At 50.0% G+C, this 11,780-nt stretch overlaps 1 protein-coding gene across 8 annotated transcripts in view; it reads right to left on the minus strand.

The window, feature by feature from the left end:
* Positions 1–11,780, minus strand: part of CAPN3 (calpain 3) — a 48,456-nt gene that overhangs the window by 11,627 nt on the left and 25,049 nt on the right. For 5 of the 8 annotated variants that reach the window (XM_029237461.1, XM_029237464.1, XM_029237466.1 and 2 more), the window contains exons 3-9: positions 10,728–10,846; positions 9,116–9,249; positions 8,157–8,325; positions 5,271–5,354; positions 4,287–4,372; positions 2,060–2,137; positions 1,127–1,287 (exon numbers count right to left, since the gene is read on the minus strand). In XM_029237461.1, coding sequence (XP_029093294.1) covers positions 1,127–1,287; positions 2,060–2,137; positions 4,287–4,372; positions 5,271–5,354; positions 8,157–8,325; positions 9,116–9,249; positions 10,728–10,846 — 831 coding nt within the window. Of the gene's footprint in view, positions 1–1,126; positions 1,288–2,059; positions 2,138–4,286; positions 4,373–5,270; positions 5,355–7,176; positions 7,324–8,156; positions 8,326–9,115; positions 9,250–10,727; positions 10,847–11,780 lie in introns of all 8 variants that reach the window. The other 3 variants (XM_029237459.1, XM_029237460.1, XM_029237462.1) reach the window with 1 other exon arrangement.

The raw sequence follows: 11,780 nt of genomic DNA on the forward strand, positions 1-11,780 counted from the left end.
ATCTCTATCCCACCACACCTAGGTGCTCAAATATGTACGGGAAAAAACTGATCCAGGCATTTGTCTAATTATTTGGTGTGTGTGGGGTAGCCTTTACACCTTTATACAGATGGAGCTGCACTGATGCCTGCGTGGCTCCTCCTTCGTCTCTGAACTTTCATTCTCTGTCTTTGCTGATGGTTTCACTTTCCTCACCTCTCTCGTCAGTGTTGTTGGTCCCTGGGATTTGGTCCTAGGCCTCTTCTCTCACCCCATCATTCTACCTCCCTAGGCTGTCTTATCAACTCCCACTTTCGAACTGCTCCTTGCATGCTGGTGACACTTGAGCTGCAGATCCCAGCCTCAATCTCTCTTTTGACTCTCTCCCTTTGTCCCTTTTATCTTTCTTTTTTTTCTTCCTCCCTCCCTTCATTCCCTTCTTCCCTCCTTCCCTCCTTTCCTTCCTCTCTTCTTTCCATCCTTTCTTCCTTCCTTCCACAAATCTATATTGAGTCCCTATCGTAGAGTCAAGTACCATTCTTATCGATGCATCCAGTTCTCTATCACACATCTTCACCTGGATATTTACAGGTGCCTCAGACTTCCCATGTCTCAAAGTAAACTCCCCTCCCTCCCCTCCCCTCCCCACAACCGACTCCATCCAAAAAAACAAACAAAAAAAATCACCGATTGTTTTTCTCTTGTGTGTTTCATGTTACCTCCCTGGCACCATGTGCTCAGGCCCCCAGAGTGGGAATCTTGAAGTCGTTCTTCCATCTCCACATCACCCAGTATTCCCTCCCCTCAACCTGTCCCATCCACCCCCATCTCTGCTGCTCCTGACTTGGCCTAGGCTTTCCTCATCTCTGGCTTGAATTCTTGCAGAAGCTGCTAACTCAGTCCTCCAGTCCCATCCTCAGCATTATGAACACAATCCTGTTCTGACATAATAACCTGCTTAAAGGTTGTTACCAGCTCCTTAATGCAAACTCCTCAGCATGGAGGTGTCCTTCTCGGTAAAATGGGGAAAGTTTAATAAGATAATGTGTGTCTGGGACTTCGTAGAGACTCAGCAAATGCTAGTTAATACTCTTCTACCTGGAACTTGTTCTGCTTGGACCCTTCCCCCATCCAGAGCATCTCCCACCTGGGAAGTTGCGGCAGCCTCCAGCAGAGCAGCCCCTCACCCAGCGGCCCTCGTTCACGGACACTGTCCAAGTCTGAAGCCTGTCGGACTCCAGGGCATCAGCTGTGAGGTTGCAGATCTCCAGCTTTGTGAAATGGTAGATGAAATCGTCATAGGACATCCTGAGAGGTTGGAAGAAGAGAGAGACCCATATGGGAGGCTGGGAAAGGTAAGACTCCAGGGCTAACATAGCACAATGAAATAGTCCAGAGCCACTTGGTCATGATCCTAGAGAGGACCCTGTCCTTCCTTTTTAGGGTCAGTACTATCAGTTCTGATGTATCCCTTGCAATAACGACTCAAACTCATGTGTTCTTGATGGGAGAGCTTGGCAGCAATTCAGTTCTCCAAAGTGTTACTGTGTGCCCCTCCACCGGGCTCAGGCACTGGGCCAGGGGAAAGAGAGATAGTTGGGGAAGGACAGACGATGAAACAAGCAATTTTAAAGGTGGTGAGTGTCACAGATAAATTAATCACAATCCTGAGGAAAACAAGGGGATCCTGAAGAAAGTTCCCTTTAATCTGAGACTTGAAGGCTGAGTAGAAATGATCTGAGTGAGGGTGAGGAGGGCATTGACTGAGCAGAGTAAGTAGAGCTTCCTCGGCTCAGGAAACGGCCCCGCGGAGGCCGGGAGGGAGCAACGTGTGTGGTGGAGGGGCACAGAGAGGTGGGAGCCACAGCGTGCTGGCCCGGTCCTGGGCTCAGTCATCACCATGACTCTTGGGCTCCTCTCAAAACCTCAGTTTTGCTGGGTCTCTGGCTGGATTTGGAGAACAGGGCCTAGATGTCCCAAGGGCTGGAATCTGACGGCCTCTGTCTGGGGATGGAGGCTTGAGATTTCAGCTCCCACCCCGTCCCTTACCCTGTAGGGTCCTCTTGGGTCCTGGACTCACCAGAACTCTCCATCCTCCGTGACCTGGTGTTGCAGACGGGCCTTCTCGTTCTTGTCCACAAAGCTCCAGTTCTTCCAACTGGAGGGAGAGTGGAGGAGTTAGGGAAGGAAAAAGAAAGGGAAGGCCTGGTGTGAGTTGGGACAGGAGGTGTCAGAGAAATATGAATAAGTTCAGAGAATAGGTCATCTCCAAACTGCAGCCAGTGTGAACCATCGAAATGCAAATCTGATCTGATACCCTCAGTGTAAAACCCAGTAATTGCTTCCCACCATCCTCAGGATTAAGACCACACTTTTTGAATGGTTTATAAGGGCTTGACTCTTCTCTGGCTGAATCTTTAACCGTTCCTCACACTTTAAAGTTAGGAGTTGGGCTCTGGAAATAGGTAAACTGGGATTTCAATTTAATCATACCAGTACTAGCTGTAACCTTGGGCAAGTCACTTCACCCCTCTCAGCTTCTGTTTTCTCAACTGCAAAGGGGGAATGATTATATCACCTACTCACAGGGCTGTGATGAGCAAGAAATGAAATAACGCATGCAAAACTTTTAGAACAGACCCGTCATCTAATAAGTAACTGTCTGAGTTACTGAGAGAAAGACCAGACATGTAAACTTCTCCTTCCTCCTGCCACCCCACGAAACATCCCAGTTTTATGTTTTAAAAGGCTGGGCAGTTTTACACACTCTTTCTCTCGAAGAAGGAGGAAATAAAGCACATTTGTGTTTCAGGCATGTGGAGGAGAATGAAACTAAACTAGTTTGGAGAGGTAAGGGATTGAGGAAGTGCTTGGAACCAGGGAATACCGGAGGGGAAGTGGAGATTCCTGAGACCAGCAGGAGGGGCACAGTGGCGGGGAGTTGGGGGGAGGGTCTCCTTGTGTGACTGAGGCTGGGCCCCACTAGTCAGTGACCCCTGCAGTGGAGGTGTTGGCAGCAAGTGAGTTAAGGCCGGACACGAAGATCTGAGACTGGAGGACACAGCGAGGGTCCCTGTGGGTGACTCGGGTCAGTGGAGTGGACAACTGATGGGGCACCGAGGGCCTTCCCAGAGCAGAGAGCCCAGTTCAAATGCCACTTCCTCCAGACAACTTTCTCCCTTCCTGTCCCACCCAGACGAGGAGAAGGGCTCCCTCTCTGTGACCCTTACCATAGCATTTCTCTCAACGATTAGTGTTTTTCTGTCCTTCCCACTGGACCTTAAAGCCCACAGGGCAGGCCCTGAATCTCTGCATTCATTTCTAAGTCCCCAGACAGTAGCATGGGGCCTGGCACATACTGCACACTGAGGAACTGGGGATTTGTCGCGCGATAAGAGAAGGGAACGGTAAGGAGACCAGGATCAGCACCTTATCAGTCTACCAGGCGAGGCTGCCTGCTCACGGAAGGGCCCCAGTGCTTAGACCTGTGCTTGGGATTCAGTAGGTGCTCAGCGAATACTTACTAAGTGAATGAATGGCCGAATGAACCAGTATTTACGGTGCCCTGAGATGAGAGGTATGTGGAGGTAAGCCAGGGGCTGAAGGACACACACAGCCTGGGTGTGGTCCTTCCCAGCTGCTGAGTCCTGCTCTCCCGCCTTGGGAATAAAGGAGCTCCAGGGCCTACTCTCCAACCAGAGAGGCGGAGTCAGGAGCCAGTGATTGGGGTGGGACAATAGAGGCTTTGTGAACCTTCTGGAGCCTTCATAAGAGCTTCCCCAGGTGTGCTATTTTTGCTGCCCCCAGTCACTTGCTCTCAGTGATAAGCAGTAAATTTCTTGCAAAGGGCCTGTGCATCTCTTTATGGGGATAGTGAGGGAGAGGAAATCTTAGCACTGGTTAAGCGCTCTCCTGGCACAACCGCATTTTCTCCTCATAACAGCCCACCGGGTAGGTGCTAACGTTGTTCCCATTTTACAGATAAGGCAACAGAGATTCCGAGAAGGGAAGTCACCTGTCCAGTCCAGACCCCTGCATCAAGACTCCCCTCCTGCCTGGACCTAGCCCAGGCTTTCTAGACATCTTTCCTTTCCAGACAGTGGCCATCAGCAAGCTCTCTGGATCCCAGGTTCCCGTGGCTCTGCTCCCAGCCCTTCCTGAAGCCCACGTCCCCTTTTCTCCTCTGCGGATCCTTGGTTTTAAGGGTGATTTTAGACCAAGCATTTGTAGTACTCTTGTGGCTCGGTACCCAGCCCTGCCTTGCCCCAGGCCTCGTTGTCCCCTATTCGTGGGGTCCCCGCACCCACCTGTCACTCCAGGATCCATTCCACTCCACCTGGCCCCAGGGGTTCCGCAGCCGCACCAGCTTCACTTTCTCACCCTTGTACAGGGCCTTGAGCAAAGAGAAAAAGCTTTCTCCCTTTGGGCCCTTTCTGAAAGGGGGTCTTCTGTCTTGCCCTGAGGGCTGGGGTGGGAGTGGGGAGAGAATCCTGTACAGGGGCCTGTCCTGCCTGGCCCCGGTCAAGGACACTAATCACAAGTCCCCTGTGGAATGGCAGGGTGATGGGTCAGAACCTTAGGGCTGAGTCTGCAGGAGTCAGGCTTGGCCACCACCTTGCCATCTTCTAAGAAGTGATTTTCCCAGTGAACATCTGGCCATTCAGAGCTTTGGGAGAGGAGGCAGGGAATATAATGTAGGGCTCTGCTAGCACAAGGTGCCTCTGTGTGAATTAGATAAAACGCCCCTGCTGGCTGAGGAACTATAGAAAATGTCCCTTCCAGATGGATCAATCAGAAAAAGGGGCCCTTCCTCCTGTCTGCTGCATGGGCTGCTGCAGACGACTGCCCCTCTCTGCCCATCTCTGTGAACAGGGCACAACTCGCCCAATTGTGCACAAGGGGCCTGACAAGGTTCCTGTCTGTGATGTGACCCAGTGAAGGCCAGACATCCCAGGGGAAGCAAAACCTTGGAACTGACCATGAAAAACAAGGAACACAAGAGCCCATGATATCAACTTCATAAAACCAAAGTGCTTTCTATTTGTTCTTTGGAAATGTTGGGGCAATTGCTATCTTTAGCACTAAAAACTAACATAAACTGAGCACCATCTTGTGGCAAGATCCACCTGCCAGTCCCAGTGGTCTCCTCCAACCCCAGGCGCTCGGCCTGAGTTCCTGATTGGAGGCAAATTCTACAGATGTGAAGGGACACAGAAAGCCAAGTCCTGACTTCGGGAGGTTCACCCAAGTAGCCCCTCAAGTCCTGTCCCGCCGAGTCCCGCCAGGCTCACCTCCTCCAGCCCAGTGACTGAGTAGGCGTGGCCTTTGACCAGCCCGCAGGCCATTCTTGTCTCGTACTGAACTGGAACAATCGTCTGTGGAGTGAAAACCAGACAACTTGTCAGGGGTTGCTGCCTGAGACAAAGTTCACACTGGTTCATGTCCTGGGTTCTGCGAGGACGAGGACTCCTCCGCGCCCTGGAAGTGTGCCTCCCAGCCATGAGAAGGCCCTCACTAGCCCTTTCAGAGAGCCAAGAAGATGCAGCCCAGACAAGTGGTTTCCCCAGACCGTCGGAGAGCGACATGGAGCTGGGGCACGAGGTGGGTGAGAGCGTGCCTGGCCCTCCTTTCTGGATCCCTTGGGGTCCTGCAGAGGAGGAAGTGGGGGCAGATGAAGGCTGTCCTGGATTGGGCTCCCCTTCCCCTGAGCCCACCCAGGGTTGACTATTCCTGGAAGAGAAAGGGATTGGGAAGAGGGGGTTAGACGAAACATGTAGGTCTAACCCTTTATCTTCACATCCCCTCACTTCCTCCACACACCCCCAGAACATGCTCAAGAAATCAAAAGCGCCCAGGGAGAGAATTCTGAGGAGGCCAGAGGAGAGTCCTGCTGAGACATGACCATGCCTCAGGGAGCAGGGGTAGTTCCTCCATTTGAGATTTGCAGCCACAGGAGATCCTGGGCAGAGGGGTAGGATCACCAAAGCCCAGTGAGCCCTAGACGGATCTCTGTGGCTTCACTTTGCCTGATAGCATAACAGCTTTAAGAGGAGGAGCCTGGAGGCCTTTTCAAGGTGAGGGGTGTGTGGAGGGCCAGGGCTTTTTGCATCTCAACCTCTTCCAGATTCCAGTCTTTATAGGACCCAGACCATGCTGAATAGAAAGGGAGGGGGGCAGGAGATGCATGCATCTCTCAGTTCTAGGTGGTGGGGGGAGGGGAGGGGGGAGGGAGCCACTTGAAATGACTCTTGTGGCATTACTTATGCATACCTAGCTATTCCACTGCTGGCCATCTGTCCTAAGGAAATCATCATGGACAGACACAAAGATGTATCTTATAGGATGTTCATCGTAACATTTAAACGTAATAGCCAAGACCAGAAAAAGAAAACAATCTAAATTCCCAATAATAAGGTATTGGGTAGATAAATTATAACTTATTAGCATGGTGGGATATTGTGCAGCCACTAAAAAAAATGTTAAAGGAGACACATTAAGAATATAATTCTCATTGCCACATTCGGAATATAAAGCTAACTGAAAAAAAGCATGCTGCAAAGAGGTACATACAGTATGACAGCTATTTTAAAATAAAAATTTAGATTAATAGTATGCATAGAAAAATACTAGAAGGATGTATACCAAACGTTATTATCCTTAGATGGGGAAAATAATAGCTTAATTTTTCTTCTGCTTTACTCCATGGCACGTATTACTTCTAAAAGTACTAGAATATAAGCTCTGGGGCAGGGGTGTTGGGGGGAGACTGCTTGTTCACTAGAATCCTAAACAAAGGGGAGAGAATTTTCTGTGTTTGCTAGAAGAGTGCCTAGTGCCTAGTAGGAGCTCAATAAATATGTGTTGCATACATAAATGAACAAATTAGAAGGAGAGAAGTACTTTAAAATGAATGAAGTCTCTCTTGTATTTCTGTCTGTTAATTCGTTATCAGAGAAACTGCCTGGACCATGGAGTTTGAAGGACCTCCCACAGAGATTCCCTCCAAAAGCTGCCTCCCGCACCTTCCTCAGGAACCTTGGAGAGGGCAAGTTATTCCAACCCAGACCCTTGGAAGGCCTCAGGAGGAGCCTGTGTGTGAGGTGCTGGCTGCTGAGGAAGGTCTGACACCACATACGACAGGGCTGGGTCATGCAGGTGGGAGGGACGGTCAGCCCTGACAGTCAGAGGCGTACACACCCGGGTTGGTCTGTCATCTGAGAATCCCTCAGGGATGAGGTCTGAATCCCTGAGATGCGAGTTATTCATATTCCTCACCATCCGCTCAATCAAGTCCCTCATGTTCAGACCAGAAGGAGAGGTTCCATAGGTCATGTTTGTGCCATCCTGAGGCCCGACGGGGAGGGCAGGGGAAGGGGCGGGAGAGAAAGCAAACAAAGGAGGGTGATAGAAAGGGAAGGAGAGAGAAAGAAGGGAGGGGACAGACAAAAGAAAAGAGTAGAGATAAGTAGAGCATGAATGCAGAAAAGATGGAGAACAGTGGTGCAGAAAGAAAATGTTCATCCATGGGTGCTTTAGGCTGGCTCATCTTCCCAAGCTTCCCCATCTACTGGGTGTACTAGGAGAGGAAGGAACAGGAATTTAGCTTGGGGCTCTTCTTCAGCAATGGAAATCGCCAAGACTATTTATTATACATTGAGCAGCCCCCAGGAAAGGTGTGTCTCCTGGCCAGTCTGCCATTCCCTTACTCTTGGCTCCGGTCTCAGTTCACACCACTTTGTTGCACAGGCTGAGTTTCTCCCAGATTACAACACAAAGCCCGTATCCCAAGTGAGAGATACAATCAAAGCTCAATGACCGGGAGGCTTTCTTAGAACTGGTGGGCTCAGGTCCATAAGCCAAGTGTGTGGCCAGCTTAATAGTGGCATGCTGGGACTGAGAAACACTGACCACAGAGGCCTACACTGACATAGGCCTCTGGACCTATTTCCACCTAAATTCCAGGGCTTAGAATGTCGTTGCTGAATATCTTTATTGAAAATCTCCACAAACTCTTCTCCCTTGAGAAATTCCCAGTTTTCAAAGTTGAGAACCAGTTCCACCTTCCTAAAACAGTAGATTCACCCTGTCCCAGAGGAAAGCCCTATGCTGCTAGTCACTGGGTAAGGCTTCCCAATAGTTGGCAGCTTCCTTCCCTGCATCCCACACCCTAGACTTACATCAATGGAGCAACCCATGAGGGAGCCCCTCTCGATGGCTTTCTTCATGATCTTGTACATGTCTCTGGGAGCATCCTTGATTTCAAAAAACTCTGTTACTCCTCCTGTGAAGTCCTCCATGGCCTCTGTAGTGTTCCCACCTTTCAGGGCTTCATATGAACCATGGAGCCTTAGAGAGAGGATGAAGACCAATCTGGGGTCACAGGGTTCTAGGAAACATGACCCAGGTACCCCTACCACCAGAACTTTACTCTTTGGTCCTGTGATGTTGTCTCTTCCAGTTCACCAACAAGCCTGTAAGCTGTTGGAATAGGTACTATGATTCCCTTTCTTCACAATGGAGAAACTGAGCTCTAGAGGCTAAGTGACCAGCTAAGGCCACAGAGAGGAGAAACACTGGGATGGAACCCACTATTCCCACTTCCTGATGCTTTCCACTATACCCTGAACCTGAGGTAGGGCTCTGTTAAAGCCATTAGTAGCTGGGGTGGGGCTTCTAAGTTTAGAGACAACATGGCTTTATTAATATATTGCAAGCTCATGAGGTGGAGCCAAGCCAGACTCTGGGATCTGAGCTCCAAAGATATAATGCGCTCATCTAGGATTCGCAATGCCACCAAGAAGGCAGGATTAAAGAGCTCACTACGAGAAGCTAAAGCTAAAGATTTCCTACACACGTCTTATTTCTACTCTTAGTGGTTTTACTTAGAATCACTGCTGCCTGGACCAGATCTTCTCTGACTTTGTGTCACAGTTGAAGACACACACACACACACACACACACACACACGCACGCACACACACAGATCTTCTCTGACTCTGTATCACAGTTGAAGACACACACACACACACACACACACACACACACACACACACACACACACACACACACACGGGCTGGATTTTGCAGTCCACCTCCTCGCCTCTAGCCCTGCCTCTCAGTCTAAAGTGCTGCTTACTTAGCATAAGCCTTCTCCAGCAGAGCGCTCCAGAACTCATTGTGGTGGTTGGATTTGGTGAAAACCAGTTCATTGTTGTAAGTCGGCAGGCAGTCATCAATAACCACGTCCACCCAGTCTCCATAGCGCCAGAACTGCACAAAAGCATCAAGCATAGAGTCACATCCTCAGATTACCATTGGGAAATGTGTCCCTACCCCACATTCCTTAATACCAAGCACCTTGGGTTTGGAGTGTGTGACTCTTTCTCTAACTGGACTGGGAGCTCCTTGAGGGCAAGAAGTGGTTTACAAACCACCCTGTCTTCCACCCAGTCCAGCTTGGTATGGGGGTGGTAGGTGCTCCCTACATACCTGAGGGCTTGAGATTTTCCTTTTCCTGCTCTGTAAGTCTGGGGTGTGGCTTAGGTATCAGTATTTTTAGGCATCTCAACTGATCCTGATATGCAGTCAGGGTTGAGAACCACTGGTCTAGGTGAAGATGATGTATGATTTCTGTATTTCTTGATGACAAATAAGGTAGAAGTTGCTGCTGAAGAAGAAGGATTGACGTGGAAAAGGAAAGTGACCCAGAATATACTCTGGCTAAAGCAGGAACACTGTCCAATATTCTCAATTCTGGATGATGTTCTTTTTTGAACAAATCAGTTTTGACCCAAGAAATCCAAATGTAGTTTAATTTCCTTATAATGACATTTTCTCCCTTATGGACAAGAGGGCAAAAACCTGTTTGGTCTTTGTGTTTATGATCCTTTAGATATCAGACCTTTTAAATATTTGAGGGAGGTGAGTAGCTTGATTTTGAAGAAACAAAATTCAGGGCCCAGCTGCCTTGCCTGAGCTGGGACGGCAGCAGGACACTGATCCTCAACGTGCAGAGAAGACCCTTTCTGACGTCTTCAGTCCTGGGATAGGAGATCAACTGATGATCTGGGTCAGCCCTTAAGGGCTGGAGACAGATTGATGCCTCAGAACCCCGATATCTGCTAGATGCCCACATACGAAGCTCATTTCAGTTCTGGGCCAGCACAGGGTTTGGCTCTTTGCCAGGACAATTTGGATCCAGAAAGTTTCCAATGGCTGAATTGATTCTGGAACCAAAAGACTCATTGCTGGGCCGAAGCAGAAGCCTGGTTCCCAGATTAACCAGACTTTTCTTCCAGAGGCTGGAAAGGGTGCGTGATAGTCTTGGTATAGACCTGTGTTTAAGGGACACAAGTAAAAAGGAGCTGCAGCCGTGGATGGGATTTCCTTTACAACCTAAAGGGCCCTCTGGATTCCCAGTGCTAGTATCTTAGGGATTTACTTGAGAAGGGCTGCCAGTAATAGCACAGAAGCCAGCCAGCTGGAGAGGAAAAAATAGACCCACAGGTCAGCAAACAGGATATCCTCCAACCTTTCTGGGGCCTAGCGGAAGGTGTAGGGGTTTGAGGGTAGGAAGAGATAAACAACTGCTTCCTCACAGGCTTGAGGCCTGAAGGGGATCACTGCCCACATCCATGGCCGGGAGGGTGGGTGGGAACCTTTCCTGGAGCCACTGGGAAGTGAAGGCAGGGAGACCAGTGGTGAGTAGACAGCAGCTGGCCCTCTTAACTACACTCCCTTGACCTCACCTGGAAGTGAAAGATCCCCGCGTAGTTTTCGGTGAAACTCTGATCATGGGGTATGACCCGGAAAAGCAGTCGCTTGTTCAGGGTCAGGCAAGCGATGGCTGCGAGAAACCAGCAGTCCCCTGCAGGCAAACACGCGGCACAGGTCACGGGAGGGCCCACACCTCCAGGGAAGACGGAGACTCCATCCCCATCGGCTGCTCTACTTCTCTGGAGAAGGGCGTTCACTGTCCCACTTCCAGATCTGACCTTACAGAGGTGTCAACCCAGGGAAGGCGTGTGACAGCAGTCTCTGGACCATGTGATCAACAGGGTAACTTACTCCCTTGTGACTGGCTTTCCTGAAAGCTGTAAGCAATTCCTCAGTCTGCAACATAAGCTCAGACCTCCATTTGGACCTCAGTGGAGATGGGGCAGTAGGGGTCATAACTGGGTCATTCTTTCCAACACCCACAGGAAATCTGCCTGCCCTGTAACTTTGCAGTGTGAGTCCATTTCCCCTTCGGACCTTGGCAGAGACTGAGCATCTGAGAGCCATCAGTGCAGCCCATTTGTATTGTAAGGAAAGCTGACTAGTAGTTGGAGGCGGCACTTTGCCCTCTGTATGTGTGTGTATGCGTGTGTGAATGCCCAAGGGGCAGGCCTGGATCACTAACAGAGCACAGACTATATACAAGGCCTTCGTTGTGCTCTGTGGGATATGACAGCATCTTTGAGACTGCAGAGGGGAGGCTGAGAGCTGCCACAGCCCTCCTCCCACCATTGGCCCCCCCCAGACCCCCCCAGGCAGCCAGCCTCTCCTCTGAAACAGGCCGATTATTAGCTTGCCCAGGGCTCTGCAGGCAGTCTTCCCTCGAGTGCAGGAACTCAGATATCCAAAACTTCTTCAGCCTCTCCTTCTGGGGCCGAATTAGCCAAATTCATTTGGTCTTGAGTGCCCTTTTCCCACAAGTTTTAAACTGTGTTTGTCGCTGTCTCTCCAACTTTATTTCACAGAGCTTTCCCACAGTCCACACCAAAGATAATACTTCCCGAACAAGAGGCTGAGACAGAGGA

The sequence above is a fragment of the Monodon monoceros genome, unplaced genomic scaffold (genome assembly GCF_005190385.1).
Source record: "Monodon monoceros isolate NGI ecotype Baffin Bay Population unplaced genomic scaffold, NGI_Narwhal_1 Super_Scaffold_21, whole genome shotgun sequence".
Taxonomy (NCBI): domain Eukaryota; kingdom Metazoa; phylum Chordata; class Mammalia; order Artiodactyla; family Monodontidae; genus Monodon; species Monodon monoceros.